Genomic DNA, 21,724 nt, shown 5'->3' with positions numbered 1-21,724 from the left:
CCAGGAATTAGTCTAATAAACCTTCTCTGTACTGCCTCTAACGCATTTACATCCTTCCTTAAATAAGGAGACCAATACTGTACACAATACCCCAGATGTGGTCTCACCAATGCCCTAAATAGCTGAAGCATAACCTCCCTACTTTTGTATTCAATTCCCCTCACGATAAATGATAACCTTCTATTAGCTTTCCTAATTACGTGCTGTACCTGCAGACTAACCTTTTGCGATTCATGCACTAGGCCACCCAGATCCCTCTGCATCTCGGAGCTCTGCAATCTCTCACCATTTGGATAATATGCCTCTTTTTTATTCTTCCTGCCAAAGTGGACAATTTCCCACTATTCCACATTATACTCCATTTGCCAGTTCTTTGCCCACTCACTTAACCTATCTATATCCCTTTGTAGCCCCCTTATGTCCTCTTCACAAGTTATTTTACTACTTATCTTTGTGTCATCAGCAAATTTAGCAACCATACCTTCGGTCCCTTCATCTAAGTCATTTATATAAATTGTAAAAAGTTGAGGCCCCAGCACTGATCCCTGTGGCACACCACTCGTTACAACTTGCCAACCAGAAAATGATCCATTTATGCCTACTCTCTGTTTCCTGTTAGCTAGACAATCTTCTATCCATGCCAATATGTTACCCCCTACACCATGAGCTTTTATTTTCTGCAATAACCTTTGATGTGGCACCTTTTCAAATGCCTTCTGGAAATCAAAGTACAATACATCCATCGGTTCCCCTTTATCCACAGCACATGTAACTCCCTCAAAGAACTCCAATAAATTGGTTAAATATGATTCCCCTTTCACAAAACCATGTTGACTTTGCCTGATTACCTTGAATTTTAATAATTGCCCTGCTGTAACGTCTTTAATAATAGCTTCTAACATTTTCCCTGAAACAGATGTTAAGGCCTATAGTTTCCTGCTTTCTGTCTCCCTCCCTTTTTGAATAAAGGAGTTACATTTGCTATTTTCCAATCTAACGGAACCTTCCCCGAATCTAGGGAACTTTGGAAAATTCAAACTAACGCATCAACTATCTCACTGGGCACTTCTTTTAACACCCTAGGTGAAGTCCATCAGGACTCGGGGACTTGTCAGCCCACAGCTCCACCAATTTGTTCAGTACCACTTCCCAGGTGATTGTAATTTTCTTGAGTTCCTCGCTCCCTTCCATTTCCTGACTTACAGCTAATACTGGGATGTTACTTGTATCTTCAATAGTGAAGACCGATGCAAAATATCTGTTCAATTCATCTGCCATCTCCTTATTATCCATTATTAATTTTCCAGACGCACTTTCTATAGGACTAACCCCGACTTCGTTAACTCTTTTCTTTTTTAAATATTTACAGAAACTCTTGTAATCTGTCTTTATATTTCTAGTTAGCTTTCTCTCATACTTGAATGTTACCTTCCTTATCAATCTTTTATTCATTCTTTGCTCTTTTTTATGTTCCATCCAATCTTCTGACCTGCCTCCCATCTTTGTGCAATTAGAGGTTTTTTCTTTAAGTTTGATACTATCTTTAACTGTTTTAGTTAACCATGGATGGCAGGTCCCACCCTTGGAATTTTCTTTCGCATTGAAATGTATCGATTCTGTGTATTCTGAAATATCCCCTTAAATGTCTGCCACTGCATCTCTAATGACTTATCCCTTAACCTGATTTGCCAGTTCACTTTAGCTAACTCTGCTTTCATGCCCTTATTTAACTTCAAAGTGCTAGTCTTGGACCCACTCTTCTCTCCCTCAAACTGAATGTAAAATTCAATCATATTATGATCGCTGCTACCTAGGTGTACCTTAACTATGAGGTCATTAATTAATTCTATCTCATTGTACAATACCAGGTCTAGTATAACCTGCTCTATGGTTGGTTCCAGAATGTATTGTTCCAAGAAATTATCCCGAAAACATTCTATGTACTCCTCATCTGGGCTACCTCTGCCCATTTGATTTTTCCACTCTATATGTAGGTTAAAATCCCCCATAATTATCACTGTACCTTTCTGACAAGCTGACATTATTTCTTCCTTTATACCCCATCCCACAGTGTGGTTATTGTTAGGTGGCCTGTAAACCATGTCCACAAGTTAGATTAGGATTGGGCTTAGCTATTTTTTTTTTCCAGCGTTTGCATTAATTTTTTTTATATATGACAACTGTCTAAGGTGAAATTCTAGCCACTGGAGGACAAAGTATCTGCTGCATGAGGCTTTGGAAGATCGTGGGCAGAGTGGTGTTGTGAAAAATAAAGCAACCTACTCTTCATGTTCTTCAGATGTTTTTCCAGTCCATTGACTACACTGGAGACTTTTGGACAAATCTGTATCAAAAATAAAGTAAATGGCAATTAGAAGATTAACAGATACTTGACCCGGCCCAGGGTTTGAAGGGTTTGTAATGTGAGTTCACTGTTGTTGTACAAACAGGCAGCTGAATTATTTGATGTGTAATTGGATATGAAGAGTTGTACCTTTCGGTTAAGAGAAGAGCGAAGGGGTTTCTCTAGGAACCTGGAGAAGCGATTGAACAGCCAGCTGTAAAATAAAAACAACAGTTACAGTTGGTTAAAATAAATTTGCAGTCTGTACAGCAGTCTCTTAAAAATTAGGTGGCATTCAAAGTAATTCTTGATATGCAGCAAATCTCACGGGTAAGTGAGGGTTTATGTTTGAAATTAAAGTCACCAAATGGTTTATTAGCTGCCCTTCAAGGCTAAGAGTAACTGTTGCAGGATTGAGCTGAGGGCCAAGACTGGCCAGGAGGAAGAGGAACGTGACCATAAAAACACATCTTAAAAATAGAGGAGAAGGAACAAATTTGCATTTATCCAGTGCCGATCACATCCTCAGGACATTCCAAAGTGCTTCACAGTCAATGAAGTAGTCTTTGAAAGGCAGTCACTGTTGTAATATGGCAGCCAATTAGCACACAAGATCCCAGAAACAATAATGGGGTAAATTAGCAGATCCACTGTTAATTGAGGAAAGATCAGATCAGAATTGTCTCTGGTGTCCTCTGCTGCCAAATAGCTGACCACCAATCACTGTCTAGGCTCAAATGAGGAATGATCAATTGAGCAAGCTTCTGGGAGGAGGAGAGAGAGGGAGAGGAGGAACTTGTGCAGGGGACAGGTAAATGTATGTCTTTCCTTAAGGACTGTGCCCATTACCTGCCTCTTCCATGAAACTTGATTTTTAATCTGCCAACATTGGCTGTGCAGCCAGCACTGTGCACTGCAGGGCGGCCAGTAGCATCCCGGGTCATTCCTATTCTCTCTGATATTGACAATCTGCTCACAAACAGGACAAACGAACCACTTTTCCTTCTGTAGAGACAAACACACAGGAGCAGTCACAAGACATTAGATGGAGAAATGATACACTATATGACTGACTGATAAATGAACTGAGTCCCCATGGCAAAGCCCGTTCTCAATGCCCCAGTTAAGTGTGAAGTATTAAGTTCCACCCTGTGAGAGGATGGGGGATTGGATTGTGAGGAGCATTTATGTGAATTGGGCACTCTTATAGTATTACACAGTATTTACAGCACAGAAATAGTCCATTCAGACCACCTGGTCACTGGTCTTTATCACACCCTTTCAGCATGTAGTTCCAGCGATAATGGAGTTGTTGACTAATGGCAGATATCTATCTCCATGAATCAGTCTGCAACAGACCCAGACACGAGATGATGGAGAGCTTTGGGAAACGTAGGCCCAAAGTCATCTGTTCCTCCCAAGCATACTGACCTTACCATGTCAAGTCTCAAATTACTCATACACTGTATCCCAAAATGTTATTTTCAAAAAGAAATCTATGGAATTTGCATTTGAATGCAGGGCCTCAAAGGTTAGAATCTCTGTATTACTCCCGGTGCCACATGCTAGAATAGGAGGATAGAGCAGATGAATGCGTGGCTGAAGAGGTGGTGCAGGAGGGAGGGCTTTAGTTTCCTGGCTCACTGGGTTTCTGGCGAAGGTGAGACCTGTACAAGTCAGATGGATTGCACCTGAACTGGAATGGGACCAACATCCTTGCTGGGAGGTTTGCTAGTGCTGTTGGGGGTTGCAGTTTAAACTAATTTGGCAGGGGGATGGGATACAGAGTGGAGGTACAGAGGGGGTGATGCACAGCCAAATATAGAAGAAAAATTAAGTCAGTCTGGAAGGCAGAGCAAATATAGACCTGTTAAGACACAAGCGAATAATGCAAGGCTGGATTGCATCTATTTTAATGCAAGGAGTCTTACAAATAAGGCAGATGAATTGAGGGTGTTGATTAACATGTGGGAATATGAAATTATTGCTATCACAGAGACATGGTTGAGGGAAGGGTAGGACAGGCAGCTCAATATTCCAGGATATAGAATCTACAGGCGTGACAGGGGAGGGGGTAATAGAGGAGGTGGCATTGTACTATTGATCAAGGAGTCAATTACTGTAGTAAGGAGGGATGATATCTTAGAAGGTTCCTCAAATGAGGCAATATGGGTAGAACTTAAAAACAAAAATGGGAAAATCACTTGGCCGGGAGTGTACTACAGGCCTCCAAAAAGTCAGAGAGAGATAGAGGAGCAGATATGAAGGCAAATCTTAGAGAGGTGTAAAGATAATAGGGCAAGAATAGTAGGGGATTTCAACTTCCCTAATATTAACTGGGATAGTCAGTGCAAATGGCTTAAAGGAGGAAGAATTCTTAAAGTGCATATAAGAGAGCTTTTTGAGCCAGAACGTAGAAAGTCCTACAAGAGAAGGGGCGTTACTGGACCTAATGCTAGGGAATGGAGCCAGACAAGTGGTAGAAATGTCAATGGGGGACCATTTCGGGAATAATGACCATAACTCTGTAAGATTTAAGGTAGTTATGGTAAAGGACCAAGAAGGCCAATTTAAATATGATAAAACAGGACCTGGCCAAAGTGGACTGGGAGCAGCTACTTGTAGGAAAGTCTACATCAGACCAGTGGGATTCATTCAAAAAGGAAATAGTGAGAGTTCAGGGCCAACGTATTCCCGTAAAGATGAAAGGTAGGACCAACAAGTCCAGGGAATCCTGGATGTCAAGGGATATAGCGAATTGGATAAGGAAAATAAAGGAGGCTTATGGCAGATTCAGAGGGCTGAAAACAGTGGAGGCACTAGAGGAGTATAGAGGGTGTAGGGAGGTACTTAAAAAAGTAATTGGGAGAGCGACGAGGGGCATGAAGAGACACTTATGGGCAAGATAAGGGAAAATCCCAAGGCGTTTTATAAGTATATTAAGGGCAAAAGGATAACCAGGGAAAGAGTCGGGCCCATTAGGGACCAAAGTGGCAACCTGTGTGTAGAGCCGGAGGAGGTTTTAAATGATTACTTTTCATCTGTGTTTACTAAGGTGAAGGACGATGTAGGTGTAGTGATCAGGGAGAGGGATTGTGATATACTCCAACAAATTAGCATTGAAAGGGAGGAGGTATTAGTGGTTTTAGCTGACTTAAAAGTGGATAAATCCCCAGGCCCAAATGAGATGTATCCCAGGCTGTTATGTGAGGCAAGGGAGGAGATAGCAGGGGCTCTGACACAAATTTTCAAATCCTCTCTGGCCACCGGACAGGTGCCAAAGGACTGGAGGACAGCAAATGTGATACCGTTATTCAAGAAGGGTAGTAGGGATAAACCAGGTAATTACAAGCTGGTGAGTCGAACATCAGTGGTAGGGAAACTATTGGAAAAAATTCTGAGGGACAGGATTAATCTCCACTTGGACAGGCAGGGATTAATCAAGGATAGTCAGTATGGCTTTGTCATGGGGGATATCATGTCTAACTAACTTAATTGAATTTTCCGAGGAGGTGACTAGACGTGTAGATGAGGGTAGAGCAGTTGATGTAGTCTACATGGACATCAGTTAGGCTTTTGATAAAGTCCCGCATGGGAGATTGGTTAAGAAGGTAAGAGTCCATGGGATCCGGGGCAATTTTGCAAATTGGATCCAAAATTGGCTTAGTGGTCGAGGGTTGTTTCTGCGAATGGAAGCCTGTGACCAGTGGTGTACCACAGGGATCGATGGTGGGACCCTTGCTGTTTGTAGTGTACATTAATGATTTTGACGTGAAAATAGGAGGTATGATCAGAAAGTTTGCAGATGACACGAAAATTCGTGGTGTCGTAAATATTAAGGAGGAAAGCCTTAGATTACAGGACGATATAGATGGGCTGGTAAGATGGGCAGAGCAGTGGCAAATGGAATTTAATCCTGAGAAATGTGATGTGATGTATTTTGGGGAAACTAACATGGCAAGGGAATATACAATGGATGGTAGGACCCTAGGAAGTACAGAGGTCAGAGGGACCTTGGTGTACATGTCCATAGATCACTGAAGGCAGCAGCACAGGTAGATAATCTGGTTAGGAAGGCATATGGGATACTTGCCTTTATCGCCGAGGCATAGAATATAAGTGTAGGGACGTTATGATGGAACTGTATAAAATGCTAGTTAGGTCACAGCTGGAGTACTGTGTACAGATCTGGTCACCACACTATAGGCAGGACGTGATTGCACTGGAGAGGGTGCAGAGGAGATTCACCAGGATGTTGCCTGGACTGGAGCATTTCAGCTATGAAGAGAGACTGGATAGGCTAGGGATGTTTTCCTTAGAGCAGAGAAGGCTGAGGAGGGATCTGATTGAGGGATACAAAATTATGAGGGGCAGAGACAGGGTATCTAGGAAGAAACTTTTTCCCTTAGCAGAAGGGTTAATGACCAGGGGGCACAGATTTAAGGAAAGGGCAGGAGATTTAGAGGGGATTTGAGGAAAAATATTTTCACCCAGAGAGTGGTTGGAATCTGGAACACACTGCCTGAAGGGGTGGTAGAGGCAGGAACCCTCACAACATTTAAGAAGTATTTAGATGAGCACTTGAAACGCCATAGCATACAAGGCCACAGGCCAAATGCTGGAAAATCGGATTAGAATAGATAGGTACTTGATGGCTGGCACAGACATGATGGGCCGAAGGCCCTGTTTCTGTGCTGTATAACTCAATGACTCTATGACTATGAATCAATACTGTTTCCACCGTCTTCAGAGGGAGCCTGTTCCAGAGATTGACCTCTCACTCACTGAAATAGTGGCTCTGATATTGATGGGAGCGGGCTGTGGAGACAGTATACAGAGTTTTGGATGTGAAATCTGGAACTCTATAGCCGTGATTTTTCTCCTCGATAGGTTCCCCATCTGGAAGTCAACCTAATTGACAGGCTTGGATTTTGGTCTGACCAGAGGACTCCGGAGCAGGCTACAACCGCAGGTACAAAGCCTGTATCTGCTACTGGGTGTGTGTGGACATCTGATCCCTGACCACAGATGCCAGTTTTCAGCCAATTCAATTCACTCCACATAATATCAAGAAACGACTGAAGGCATTGGATACTGCAAAGGCTAGGAGTCCTGACAATATTCCTGCAATAATACTGAAGACCTGTTCTCCAGAACTTGCTGTCCCCCTAGCCAAGCTGTGCCAGTACAGCTACAACACTGGCATCTATCTGGCAATGTGGAAAATTGCTAAGGTACACAAAAAGCAGGACAAGTCCAACCCGACCAATTACCACCCCATCAGTCTACTCTCAATCATCAGTAAAGTGATGGAAGGTGTTGTCAACAGTGCTATCAAGCAGCACTTGCTTCGCAATAACCTGCGCAGTGACGGACAAGGGCCTGAGCTGCCTGCAGCTAAAAAATCAACTGCTTGCCATGTACCTCTCGGACCTGGCATTCGTCATCCTCCGCAAAGTTACAGGCAACACACTAAAAGACAAGGCCGCTGTAATGCGATTGGTGGAAATTCGGATGGTTTGGAGAAGGTGAGACCCATTGATCAGAAGCTCCGATATCAGATTGATAAACTTGGGTTTTGCCGGGGCCACTCAGCTCCTGACTTCATTACAGCCTTGGTTCAAACATGGACAAAAGAGCTGAATTCAAGAGGTGAGGTGAGAGTGACTGCCCTTGACATCAAGACAGCATTTGACCGATTTTGGCATCAAGGAGCCCTAGCAAAACTGGAGTCATTGGGAATCGGAGGAAAACTCGCCGCTGGTTGGAGTCATACCTAATGCAAAGGAAGATGGTTGTGGCTGTTGGAAGTCAATCATCTCAGCTCCAGGACATCACTGCAGGAGTTCCTCAGGGTAATGTCCTAGGCCCAACCATCTTCAGATGCTTCAACAATGACTTTCCTTCAATCATAAGGTCAGAAGTGGGGATGTTCACTAATGATTGCACAATGTTCAGCACCATTCGCAACTCCTCAGATACTGAAGCAGTCCGTGTAGAAATGCAGCAAGACCTGGACAATATCCAGGCTTGGGCTGTTAAGTGGCAAGTAACATTCGCGCCACAGAAGTGCCAGGCAATGACCATCTCCAACAAGAGAGAATCTAACCATCTCCCATTAACATTCAATGGCATTACCATCGCTAAATCCCGCACTATCAACATCCTTGGGGCTACCATTGACCAGAAACTAAACTGGAGTAGCCATATAAATACCGTGGCTACAAGAGCAGTTCAAAGGCTAGGAATCCTGAGGCGATTAACTCACCTCCTGACTCCCTAAAGCCTGTCCACCATCTACAAGTCACAAGTCAGGAGTGTGATGGAATACTCTCCACTTGCCTGGAGGGGTTCAGCTCCAACAACACTCAAGAAGCTCGACACCATCCAGGACAAAGCAGCCTGCTTGATTGGCACTCCATCTACAAATATTCACTCCCTCCACCACCGACGCACAGTGGCAGCAGTGTGTACCATTTACAAGATGCACTGCAGCAATGCACCAAGGCTCCTGAGACAGCACCTTCCAAACCCGCGATCTCTACCAACTAGAAGGACAAAGGAGCAAATACATGGGAACACCACCACCTGCAAGTTCCCCTCCAAGTCACACATCATCCTGACTTGGAACTATATCACCGTTCCTTCACTGTTGCTGGGTCAAAATCCTGGAACTCCCTTCCTAACAGCACTGTGGGTGTACCTACCCCAAATGGACTGCAGCGGTTCAAGAAGGCAGCTCACCTCCAGCTTCTCAAGGGCAATTAGGGATGGGCAATAAATGCTGGCCTGGCCAGTGATGCCCACATCCCATGAATGAATCAAAAAAAGAAACATGAGTTGGTACCGGTAATATTGAATATCTCAGATATCCAGCTACTTGACTGATGCCCTGAGAAGACCTGAGAGTTGTACAAGTACTACTGCAACAATTGCTGGCATAAGAGTTTGGTAACAAGGGAATAATAAAAGGAAAGAGACGTAAATGTGGTTTAGTGAATGACGCAGCCACGGTCTTTAAAACAGGAACTGCAATTGTCAATACTATAGATTTGGAAAGTGTGGACCAGAAGGTTAGAACTCTCAGCCAGCTAGTAAAAGATATTTTGAAAAATAAGCAAAAGGGACAGAGTGGTGCAGATAAAGTAGGACAGGATTTGAAGGATGTGGTGACAGGACTGGTAAGAGTACTGGAAGGTCATGCTACACTATTAATGAGATAATAGAAAAGGTAAAGGCGGTTCACGATATTTCAAAATAATGAAAGTGTTTGTAGTACGTACAGTTCGTGGATGTTAGAACAAACCCGGGAAAATTTGAGGCAAATTGCTGCAGGACAGGCGCCGGTTTGGATAAATGAGACCCAGTTGAAGGGCTTAGCTAGTCACACAAATGATAAAATTACCAGGTGCCAACTCAGAAAACTTGTTAAGGTATGGAAAGGTCAGGAGTGTGTAAATACAAGATCTATGAGTATTGGAGTAGTGTGGGAATACCTGTAATTCTGAAAGATAAGTTAGGAATGCAATTAGATGAAATAGAAAATATAAGGGTAATGAGGGGAAAGGATTACATAAAATACTATGATATATTGCCCTATGTTGTAAAAATTGGAAAGGAGATAATTGAGACAACCTTGTCTAAGTGTAGTCTGGGAAACCAGGTGGTCATCCTATATCTAAAGCAGCAGAGTCAAAATGTGGATTTAATGCCACTGTAAATTGCACCATGGAGACGAGGAAAGCATTGTCAGGGCTAACCCATGTGGCCTATATGGGAAAGGGGAGATATTGTTTAACTACCACAGCAAAAGAATATCAGTAGGACACGACCGGACTTGTCCGGTGAGCAACAGTATGTTCTGTTTCAACCCACAAATACCAACCAGAGTAGGAAAGATGGTGTTAGTGGACGTACATGAACGAAAGACAGAAACGGTAACTGTGACAGAAAGTATGAAGGAGGACTTGATAAATTACCACCGGGAATACGAATAAACTATTCAGCCATTGCCCACAGACTTGGGTAAAGAGAAGCAGCAACTGGAGGCCATTGCTGTAGTGTACTACAATCTGGAACGACAGTCGAAGATGCTACAAGATGAGATCGACGAGATAGATGATTCCACTTGGTGGGACAACGTATGGAACTGGGGGTTAAAAGTGCAGCTACACCCCCGGTTTAGAATTACCTCCCATGTCCTGCTAGTGGTTTTGGTTCTCATGGTGTTATATGTGACATACTTAATTTGGAAACTTAAGAAATTAATTAAGAAATGTAAGAGGATGTGTGAACACATATTGGACAGTAACCTTAAAGGCAATCAGTATTCGAACTTGCTCTATAAAAATATAGATGATTAAGTATGTAACATGAGGGTAATCATATAAACTATTCGTGGGTACTTAAAATGAATTTAATGAATGGTAAATGTACTCTGACAATGAAATTACGACTGTATTTACACAGTGATTAATTATGTAATGGGGATGCTTAAATTGTGCTTTCTTTAACATGACACTGTTTACGCTCTTGCCTTGGAAATGAGATAGTAATTGCACAAGTGTACTACCTAAGAGATGTGAGAGTGGGACCCCTTAGGCATAGCCCTGCAAGATCAAAGGGGGCACTGTGGACCCAGTAAAAACATAGAAGAACTTAGTTGAGACACTGAGCCAGTTATACAACAATACACAGTGTGTCGAAACTGTGGGGGTTGTGTAAAAAGGGGAGCAGCAAACAGATGGCCCCGAGAGTTGCAGACAGCCCAGGAAAACAGGATGAGATTAGCCACGGTGCTAGCAGATTCAGTGTCCTTGCACAAGCCAGATAAGGAGTTGCCTTGGACACAAGATATGATTAGACCTACAGTTAGACAATGAGGAAGTGTAAGAAATGAGAAGTGCTGACCAGGCTCTGACGAAGCTAAATAAGGAATTATCATTATGTCATTATACAAGACCCCGATGAGTAAGTAAGAGGAGTGGGTCTTGGAAACAAGATTTAACCCCTGACTGAAACTTGGGACGGCATTATAATCTGGCACCAACACTCGTAAGAAGCACCGTGAGTCTGGGATTCAGAGAACAAAGGGCAGCCACAAGTCCAAGACTGATCACCTTGTGTCTTGACAGGTAGTATGCTGTGCAAGTTGTGAGTGCTTGTACTTGATGATTTAATATGTAAATAAAACATTTGAGGTACCTTTCACCAGTCTGCTGTTGTGAATTCTTTCGAGAAAGTGCAGATTAGGCACAGCACATTGAGTAGACAAAACAGCACCGTGGAATGAATCAGCCCCTTCAGGAGGGGTCAGAAGGAAAGTGATTAAAAAATAAAACAAAGACTAAATACTTACATAAAACGATACCTCACTCTCCATTTTCCACTTATGTGTATGTAGGCATTGACAATGGAGAGCTTAATGCCTGTCCCCGCAGAGAATCTTATTGCAGACTGAGGCAGACCAAACTGTCTAATGCGCATTCTGTAAAGACATTTACACAAGTTATTGTTTAATTCTCATCACAGCTGTGGGCAGGGTCTGAGTGCAGTGAGTTACGTGGAATAGAAAGTTTAAGGAGGTCACAATTGTTATAATGTTACTTCCAGAAATATTAACTTAAAAGCAAATTCACCCTAGCATTAAAATGCAGCTTAATTTGTTCAATGCCATTACACAAGATCCTACTAATTTCTATTACCTTCCCAATAAATCCTCCATGGCAGGATCCATAATATTAGGCTTGATATCAACTGCTGATACACAGTATTTCCTGTTATGTCGACATAACATAAACCTACTGGTACACCTCACTATGTTTTCTCCCCCGTTAGTTACAGATTTGGGTGGGAGTATAAGAAGGAACACGCAGGTGAACATTAGAAATCTCTGGAGGAAGTATATTACACAACACAGCTTTAACGCTCAATGACTTTGATTTAACAAGAACTATTCGGGGGAAGAGATGGCTGAAAGCTGAGTTGGTGAATTACCCCGTGATTGAGGTGAATTAGAATATCCTGTCTTCATGACAGCGCTGTCCTATTTAAATGCTGGCATCTTCCTATCTCTAAAGAAAGAATTTGTATTTTCACATCTTTCGGGCATCCCAAAGTTCTTTACAGCCAATGAAATGCTTTGGACGTGTAGTCACTATCGTAATATAGGAAACACAGCAGCCAATTTGCACACAGCACGATTCCATAAACTGCAACATGGTAATGACCGGATAATCGGTTTTTAGTGCCTGGTAGTCTTTTACATCCACATGAGAGGGTAGATCTGAAAGACAGCACCTCCAACAGTGCAGCACTCCCTCAGTACTGCACTGGAGTGTAAGCCTGCATTTTGAGCTCAAGTCTCTGGAGTGGGACTTTACTACCTTCTGTGTCAGAATCCACAAACTGCTACATGGTTGACACCCTGCACAATGAAGCATAGGCTGATCCTTGGTCTCCAGTGAAGTAGAGGTAGAGGCCACTTCCCTCTCCTGATAATTAAATGACTGGGCTAGTTTCCCGGAGCAAAACTCCCAGAAGCCCAGCTCCTGGTCTCAGGCAGCAGCAACTCATGCAGCTCCTCTTTGTTTAATTGTTACTGGCGAATTTCCTGTGACTGGCTCCAATGCACCACCTAGACAAGCAGGAAGAACGATGACAGTGAAATCCAATACATTGGAAAAATATTGGGACCAAAAGAGATCTGTGGAGGACAGGATATTCTAAACCAACCATTGCAGAGCAGCACATTACAGTCTGCTTAACTATATTGCATCCCACGTTGTTAAAGGAAGCCACGGAGGAAATAGTGAATGTGCTGAGGATCATCTTCAAATCCTCACTAGATACGGGTGAGGTACCAGAGGATTGGAGGTCTGCGAATCTTATACCATTGTTTAAAAAGGGTGCGAGGGATAGGCCAAATAATTATAGGCCGGTCAGTCTGACCTCAGTGGTGGGTAAATTATTAGAATCAATTCTGAGGGACAGGATAAACTGCCACTTAGAAAGGCACCAATTAATCAAGGATAGTCAGCATGGATTTGTTAAGGGAAGGTCATGTCTTACTAACCTGATTGAGTTTTTTGATGAAGTCACAAGAAGGATTGATGAGGGTAGTGCAGTGGATATGGTCCACATGGATTTTAGTAAGGCACTTGACAAGGTCCCTATGGCAGACTGGTCAGTAAAATGAAAGCCCATGGGATACAGGGGAATGTGGCAGGTTGGATCGAAAATTGGCTCAGGGACAGGAAACAAAGGATAGTAGTCGACAGATGTTGTTGCGAATGGAAAGCTGTTTCCAGTGTCGTTCCACAGGGCTCAGTGTTGGGTCCCTTGCTGTTTGTTGTATATCTTAATGATTTGGATTTAAATGTGGGAGATTGGGAAATTTGCAGATGACACAAAAATTGGCCGTGTAGTTGATAGTGAAGAGGAGAGTCGTAGACTCCAAAATGATATCAATGATTCGGTTGAGTGGGTGGAAAAGTGGCAAATGGAATTCAATCAGGAGAAATGTGAGGTAATGCATTTGGGGAGAGCAAACAAAGCGACGGAATACACAATAAACGGGAGAATATTGAGATGGGTAGAAGAAGTGAGAGACCTTGGAGTGCGTGTTCACAGCTCCCTAAAGGTGGCAGGACAGATAGATCAAGTGGTGAGGAAGGCATATGGAATGCTTTCCTTTATTGGCCTAGGTATAGAATATAAAAGCAGGGATGTAATGCTGGAACTGTATAAAACACTGATTAGGCTACAGCTGAAGTATAGTGTACAGTTACGGTCACCACATTACAGGAAGGATATAATTGCTCTGGAGAGAGTACAGAGGAGATTTACAAGAATGTTGCCAGGGCTTGAAAGTTGCAGCTATGAGGAAAGATTGGATCGGCGAGGGTTGTTTTCCTTAGAACAGAGGAGGCTGAGGGGTGACTTAATTGAGGTGTACAAAATTATGAGGGGCCTAGATAGAGTAGACAGGAAGGACCTGTTTCCCCTAGCGGGGAGGTCAATTACCAGGGAGCACAGATTTAAGGTGATTGGTAGAAGGATTAGAGGGGACCTGAGGAAAGACTTTTGCACCCAGAGGGTGGTGGGTGTCTGGAATTCACTGCCAGGAACGGTGGTGGAGACAGGAACCCTCAACTCATTAAAAGGTACCTGGACCTGCACCTGAAGAGCTGTAACCTGCAGGGCTACAGACCAGGTGCTGGAAGGTGGGCTAGTTTTTTAGCCGGCGCAGACATGATGGGCTGAATGGCCTCCTTCTGTGCCATAATTTTTCCATGATTCCATGGCTCTACATTGCCAAATCAGGAGCATAAGAACAGGAGGAGGCCATTCAGTCCTCGAGTCTGTTCCAGCCATTCCATCAGATCATGGCTGACCTGTATCTCAACTCCATTTCCACCCCTTTGTTCCATATCTCTTGATACCCATACCTATCAAAAAAAAACTATCTACCTCAGTCCTGATAGCTACAATTAACTCTCAGTATCTGCGTCACAGCCTTTTGGAGAGAGAGACTGGCTTTATGATTCCTGATTTTACATCTAACTGATATAGCTCTAACTTCCTCGTTTTTGATTCCCTCACCAGAGGAAATGTTTTCTCTTTATCTACCCTATTGAATCCTGTTATCCAATCCCTTTAAACTCATTGATCAGAACTCTCCCCAAGCTAAGTTTGTGCAATCTATTCTCATAAATTAACCCTTTTGCCCTGATATTATTCCGGTGGATCTGCATTGCACCTCCTCCAAGGACAATAAATCCTTCCTGAGGCATGGTGCCCAGAACTAATGCAGTACTGTCGATGGGGGTCTGACCAGGTGTGGGTTGTCACACTGAAGCTGTGTCATAGTCTGGCTCTGCAACATCCTGAATACTGTGCTCAGTTCTGGTCATTGAGTCACAGGCAATATCCAAGCAACGGAAGTGGTGCAGAGCAGGGCCAAGATGCTGTTCTCAAGGGTCCGAGGATTGAGTTATTCGGAAAGGTTAGGAAAGTTTAAACCATTCAGCCTTGAATAGAGGTAAATGAGTCAGAACCTTGCACTGCTATATAAGATAGCAAGCGGAATAGATTAGGTCAATCCTGAGCAACATTTCAAGTTAAACCACATGTTCAAGACAGAGGGATACAGATGTAAACAGACAAAAGGCAAATTCAGGACTGATATTAACAAACATTACAACATCAACTTGCATTTATGTAGTACCTTTAGCATAATTAAATGTCTCAATGTGCTTCACAGGAGTAATTTATCAAATAAAATTTGACACTGAGCCACATAAGGAGATGTTCAGGCAGGTGATCAAAAGCTTGGTCAAAGAGGTGGGTTTTTAAGGAGTGTCTTAAATGAGGAGAGAGCGGTAGAGGGACAGAGAGGTTAATGGAGCAAATTCCAGAGCTTTGGGCCTAGGCAGCTGAAAGCATGTCCACCAATGTGCTGGGGGGTGGTAGGGGGGTGTGGGGAAGGAAATTGAGGATGCACAAAAGGGCAGAATTAAAGGAATGCAGGATCTCGGATTTCTAGGATTGGAGGAGGTAACATAGATAGGAACCTCACAGAAAGAGTGATCAACACCTGGAATTGCTTGCTGGGTAGGATGTAGAAGGTCTGGAATCACTCAAGAGGCAGTTCATTATATTTGGTTTGTCTGGAGCAGGCTTCAGGGGCCGTATGTTCTACTCCTACATCTCTTTATTTGATATGCTCTAATGGGAGGATCATAGGTTTCTACAGAAGGATAAGCTAGATGCCCTGAATGGCTTCCCTGGTCTGTGCATATCTATGTGAATCAATTTCCCTTTTATCTCATTCCTCTCCTTATACACAAAATGGGTGTAAGGACAGGAGTGACTTGCACATGTGATAGAGGTGTCTGCATAACAATGATATAATCATTTGCCTGGCGGGAGCAGATTCAATAGTAGCTTTCAAAAGGAAATTGGAATCATAATTGAAAAGGAAAATTCTGCAGAGCTTTGAGGGAAAGAGCAGGTGGGGTGGGACTAATTGGAAAGTTGTTTCAAAGAGCTGGTCCAGGCACAACGGGCTAAATGGCTGCTTTTTTTTGCTGTGAGATTCTATGATTTCTTGTTGATTTTTGTCTTATTCGAAAACCTCTTATTTTCACAAGCTGTGAGTCTAATGCACATTACAGGGCTGGGGAAAGGATTCCTTTCATTTGTTCTGACCCAAATTGGTGGGTGGTCCACTTCTAGCTGCAAGTGTGTGTGCAATTTCTGCCCACCGTACTGGGGACTTGGTAACCATTTATCACCTGAGAAACAGACACAACGCGACCAGATTTCTAGATCATTCAAAAATGGATGTGGTCAATTTGGAGCAAATTATCCTCAAACATTTTCCTGGAGAACACTGCACTCACTTACCCTGTGACTTGGTAACGGAGGTGATGTTTCTTGCCTCTGATGTCTGGAATCCGAAACCCCCGCAGTTTCTGTTGCAACACCTGGATCCCGACCTGCCGACCTGCACGACAAACCAGATGCTAGAGAACACCAGAGCCTTCCAGTATACACTGGAGGACAAACCAGTCAACACATGCTCTCAGCCACACAACAATACACAATCTCCTCAGCTACTGGTTGTTACTGGGAACTGGAACATCTTATACTCCCCACATCATCTGCTCCACTGGAAACTCCTGTGTGAGTCCTGTAAGGCCCCTGGCATTGCCACATATCATGATGCTGCCAAGTCACTTGTAGCTTTGTGCGAGGGGAAAGTGTGGGGATATGTTTCAACGACCATTACATACAAGTACACAGAGTTAACACTGGTGTAAACATTGACCATGAGGCACACATGGCTAATCAGGAATCCCAGTGTGGCATTTCTGGTTAGTAAATTAACAATGAGTAATAGGCATGTTGGACTTGGGATTATAATACTCATATTCTCATGTAAACTTTAACCTTTTTAGGCATTCGTTGTTAAACGGTAAGAAGAAAAGCAGGGTGTGTGAGAGTTTGTGATCATTGTGAGAGATACTTCCTTTTGTTACTGAATGATGCTAGATGTTTTAGTAAATATACACATGTTAATTATGTTTGTCTGTATTGGGTATAAATTGAGCGCCTTTGGATAAAATGGTGTTGCAATAGCCACATGTGGCTAGTCAGCTATTTCTATTGGATGACACTGGATTTGTACATGACAACATAGATTTGTCCACATGAATGTGTGTTACATTGGATCCACGCACAGCAATCCATGTTAGTGCCCACAAATACACCTTGGTGCCACTTGATGAGATCATTATATATCAGTAAAGACAATTACACAATAATATCCATTTGTGTACACTACTTCATATTAACACAATCCAGAAACTGTACTGTCACAACTTGCATTTATATAATAATCCTCAGGTCAGACAGACATTTTGGATCTGGTTAATTGTAAAGAAGGTTTTTGAAAGCAGAGAGTTCGGAGGTACAGCAGAGTGATTTAAGGAGAAAGTTCCAGGGGCTGGGGCAGGAATGTAGTAGCTGCAAGTGTAGCCACCAGCTGAGGATAGGAGATGACGTGGAATGAAAAGTCACAGGATCGAAGAGTGCAAGAGGAGACACCAGGTCAAATGGGTCCCAAGGTAGGGTAAAGTAAGGGAAATTGATAAGAGGGGTAGAGGGAGCCAGTGGAAGGGTACAGGGAGTCAATGATAACACAGGGGTAGAGGGACCCGTGAAACAGAGGGGTATAGAGAGCCAGCGGAGGGGGACAGAGAGATACTGGAGGTGTACAGGGAGCCAGTGATGCAGAGGGGTATAGAGCCACTGGAGGGAGACAGAGAGCCAGTGGAGGGGTACAGGCCATCAGTGATACTGAGCGGTATACAGAGCCAGTGGAGGGTGACAGGGAGCCAGTGGAGCCCAATGAGAAGTAGAGCGACAGAAATGCAATATTGTGAGTGGATAATGGCAGTAATATTCTGAGTTAGTTGCAAAATATCGAGAATAGAAGAGCATTAGATAAATTAAGCCTCACGATGTTAGAAGCACGGATTAGAGTATCACCAGCAGTGAGAGAGAGGTAGGGGCAGAGATGGGTGATCTTTTGAAGGTGAAAGGTCATCCTGGTGGTGCAATGGATCAAGCAAAAACCAAATTTCAGAATCAAGCTCTGCACATTGGATTTAGCTCAAGGGCAATAGGGGAAGTTGATGGATTTGTAAGCACACATATCTAAGAGCTGATTAGGATTGCTTCAAGGTCCAAGAAGTGTCAACATTGGGGAAATGTTAGCCACAACATCACCTTTTTTTAAAAAACGGTGATATATGTCAAAATAAGTTAGATTTCTAAACCCAACTGCTTGAGAGTGAGATCACTCTGTTAGAGCTGATACATGGCCAAGTGTAGCAGTTTGAATAGTGACACCGTAATTGCTCAGAGTCTTTCAACCCTTACACAAGAAAAGCAGAGAGAGTTAGGCTAAATGGCTTGTCCACACTTACCATAGTCCAAGGCTTTCTGTGTTACTCTCACTTTCAATCCTGGGTTTGTACACAAGGTGTGCGAAGAGAAAAACAGGACAGTGACTGTCACAATCCAGATCATCTTCACAATCCAGATCATCTTCACCATCACCTTGACTCACACTGTTAATGCAGAGGTGGCAGAGAAATGTTAACTTCACTTTTAGTCATCTGAGAGTTTGGTTCACTTTCTCAGCGTTGGCGTGAATGCCTCCGGCTGAACCTCTGACCCCACATCCTCTCTATCACAAAGACTGCTTATGTCCACCACTTTAACATCTCTTGTCCTGACACATCTGTCACTGAAACCCTTAGTCACCTCCAGACTCATTTATTCCAACAATCTCTTGACTGGCCTTCTGTCCTCCACTCTCTCTAAAGTTCAGCTCATCCCACTTACCCATCACTTCTGCCCTCGTGTACTTACATTGGCAGCTAGTCCACAATGTGCCTCAAATTCATTCTAATTCCTGTTTTTATATCCCTCCACCCTCTCAATCTTTGTAATTTCTTAATGACCTGCAACATGTCCCCACCAGCCCCCTCCCCCTTCAGTTCCTCTAATACTTGCCTGTTGTGAAAATCTGCTCCCTTTACAGATGACTGTTATGCCTTCAGCTACCTAGATCCCACTCTCTAAGCCTCTCTGCCTCCCACTCCTCTTTTAAGACCCTCCTTAAAACCCACCTCTTTGAACAAGCTTTTCGTCAGCCTTTCTAATCTCTCCTTCTTTGGATCAATATCTGCTTCTCTGATACCTCTGTGAAACTCTTTGGGATGTCTTTCCAGGTTAACACCCAGAAATAAATGCAAGCTGTTGTTATTAATGAATGAGCCACACTTCTATTGCCTGGGGCTACATTCTCTATGACTCTACTGTCTCACCGACTGAACCAGCCCCATTCCTTGTTAGTTTAAATTGAGAAACATTGAAGGACCAAAGCCAAAATGCAGTACAACACCAAGGTTGTAAAGAGATGATAGAATAAATCAAAACTGATGAAAGGTCACTGACCTGAAACGTTAACTCTGTTTCTCTCTCCATAGATGCTGCCAGACCTGCTGAATATTTCCAGCACATTCTGTTTTTATTACTGAAGACTATATTAATGCAGCCTGGCTGCCCCCGGCAGTCCTGGTTACTCCTGCATCATTCTGCTTATACCTTTGTTTATGTTTTCAAAGGATTCATCCACATGCCTGACACAAGACTCCCAAAACAAGCTTTCTCCTCCAAGCTCCGTCATAGCAAGGGGCTACCAGGAGGGCAGCGGAAATGCTACAAGGATGTCCTTAAAACCTCCCTGAAAAAATGTGACATCTCCACTGATTCGTGGGAATCTCTTGCTAAAAATGGAGAAGAAGCATCTGCGATGGTGCCAGCCAGTTTGAGCAACATCGACATGCCCAGGCAGCGACCAAGTGCAAACAACGAAAGGAGCGTTTGGAAATTCGAGCATCCCATTCACTCGCCTCGGCAGATACTGCCTGCGCCAACTGTGGCAGAGTGTGTGGATCCAGAATTGGACTATTCAGTCACCTAAGGACCCATAACCCTGGAGTGGAAGAAAGTCATCCTCGTTCCCAAAGGACCGCCTAGGAAGAAGAAAGGATTTGATAGGGTAGATAGAGAAAAACTATTTGCTCTGCAGGGGTAGTCCAGAACAAGAGCTCATTTCTTGAGGGTTAATGACAAATAAGCACTTCCTCAGACAAAAGGTAATGGGAATCTGGAACTCTCTCACCCAAAAAGCTTTTGAGTCTGGGGATCAGTTGAAAATTTTGAAACTGAGATTGATAGATTCTGATTGGGCAAGAGTAGTAAGGGATGTGGAACTAAGGCAGGTAAGTGGAATTAAGATACAGATTAGCCGTGATATAACTGAACAGCAGAAGAGGTTCAAAGGGCTGAATGGCCTACTGCTGCTCATTTTTTTGGGAACCAGATTAGGTGGGAGTGTCAGGGAGAATGAATGATGATAATGAGCAAAACCACTTTACTGAGCCACAAGGAATTGCGTTCAATTACAAACCAAACTATGCTGCAGGACTCTCCGACAGACCGGCTACACTCTGCACCATCTCATTAATACACATAAACCGGCCTGTTTTAATAGGCTCCATTTTGCATATTTAAGAAGTTCTAATACTACCCTTGATTTCAACTGTTTCTGTTGAGGGCTGAACCCATTGTATAAGCTACAGAATCTGTATTAGTGTAAATAGCAGTAAGTCTGTAACCAGGAGCAGATTCGAATGTAGCCAGTCATTTCAGAGTCTGCACATGATACATCCATTTTCACTTTGTACTGTTTGATTCAGTTGGTTTGTGGGTTTTGTCGCAACAAACGACTTTCAAGCTCTCTCCCTGGGGAATTTAACAGTTAGGGCAGAGGAACTGATACTTGTGCAATAAATATAGGGACAGGTGGGGATGTTTGGTAGGAATATGGGATTAGTGTAGGATTAGTATAAATGGGTGGTTGATGGTCGGCACAGACTCGGTGGGCCGAAGGGCCTGTTTCAGTGCTGTATCTCTAATCTAATCAAATTCAATGCTGTATTGCACAAACTGTTGTGACAGCACTGTAATGGCCAGAATCTCCCAGGTAAGGACAGAATCAGAATGAATTGGCCAAAGGAAACCCTGTAGTGTAAGAGTGCATAAGATAAAGATGCTTTAGTATGTTTTAATGACTGACAGTTATGGCTCAGTGAGTTATTCTTGCCTGAGTCAGAATGTCATCAAGGCCACTCCAGAGACTTAGGCACAAAATCTAAGCTGACACAACAGTGTGGTACTGAGGGAGTGCGGCACTGTTTGATGTACCGCCATTCGGAGGACACGTTAAATCGAGGGCCT

At 43.3% G+C, this 21,724-nt stretch overlaps 1 protein-coding gene across 1 annotated transcript in view; it reads right to left on the bottom strand.

The window, feature by feature from the left end:
- LOC137378032 (bactericidal permeability-increasing protein-like) overlaps nucleotides 1–19,366 on the bottom strand; it is a 52,048-nt gene extending 32,682 nt beyond the window's left edge. The window contains exons 1-7 of the mRNA XM_068048071.1: nucleotides 19,289–19,366; nucleotides 18,841–18,984; nucleotides 16,754–16,853; nucleotides 11,703–11,831; nucleotides 3,194–3,349; nucleotides 2,495–2,558; nucleotides 2,284–2,344 (exon numbers count right to left, since the gene is read on the bottom strand). Coding sequence (XP_067904172.1) covers nucleotides 2,284–2,344; nucleotides 2,495–2,558; nucleotides 3,194–3,349; nucleotides 11,703–11,831; nucleotides 16,754–16,853; nucleotides 18,841–18,970 — 640 coding nt within the window. The 5' untranslated portion in view covers nucleotides 18,971–18,984; nucleotides 19,289–19,366. The remainder of the gene's footprint in view (nucleotides 1–2,283; nucleotides 2,345–2,494; nucleotides 2,559–3,193; nucleotides 3,350–11,702; nucleotides 11,832–16,753; nucleotides 16,854–18,840; nucleotides 18,985–19,288) is intronic.
- Between the last annotated feature and the right edge of the window lie 2,358 nt (nucleotides 19,367–21,724).

This window comes from Heterodontus francisci, chromosome 16 (assembly GCF_036365525.1).
Source record: "Heterodontus francisci isolate sHetFra1 chromosome 16, sHetFra1.hap1, whole genome shotgun sequence".
Classification (NCBI taxonomy): Eukaryota; Metazoa; Chordata; class Chondrichthyes; order Heterodontiformes; family Heterodontidae; genus Heterodontus; species Heterodontus francisci.
This window is presented reverse-complemented; position numbering and strand designations above follow the sequence as displayed.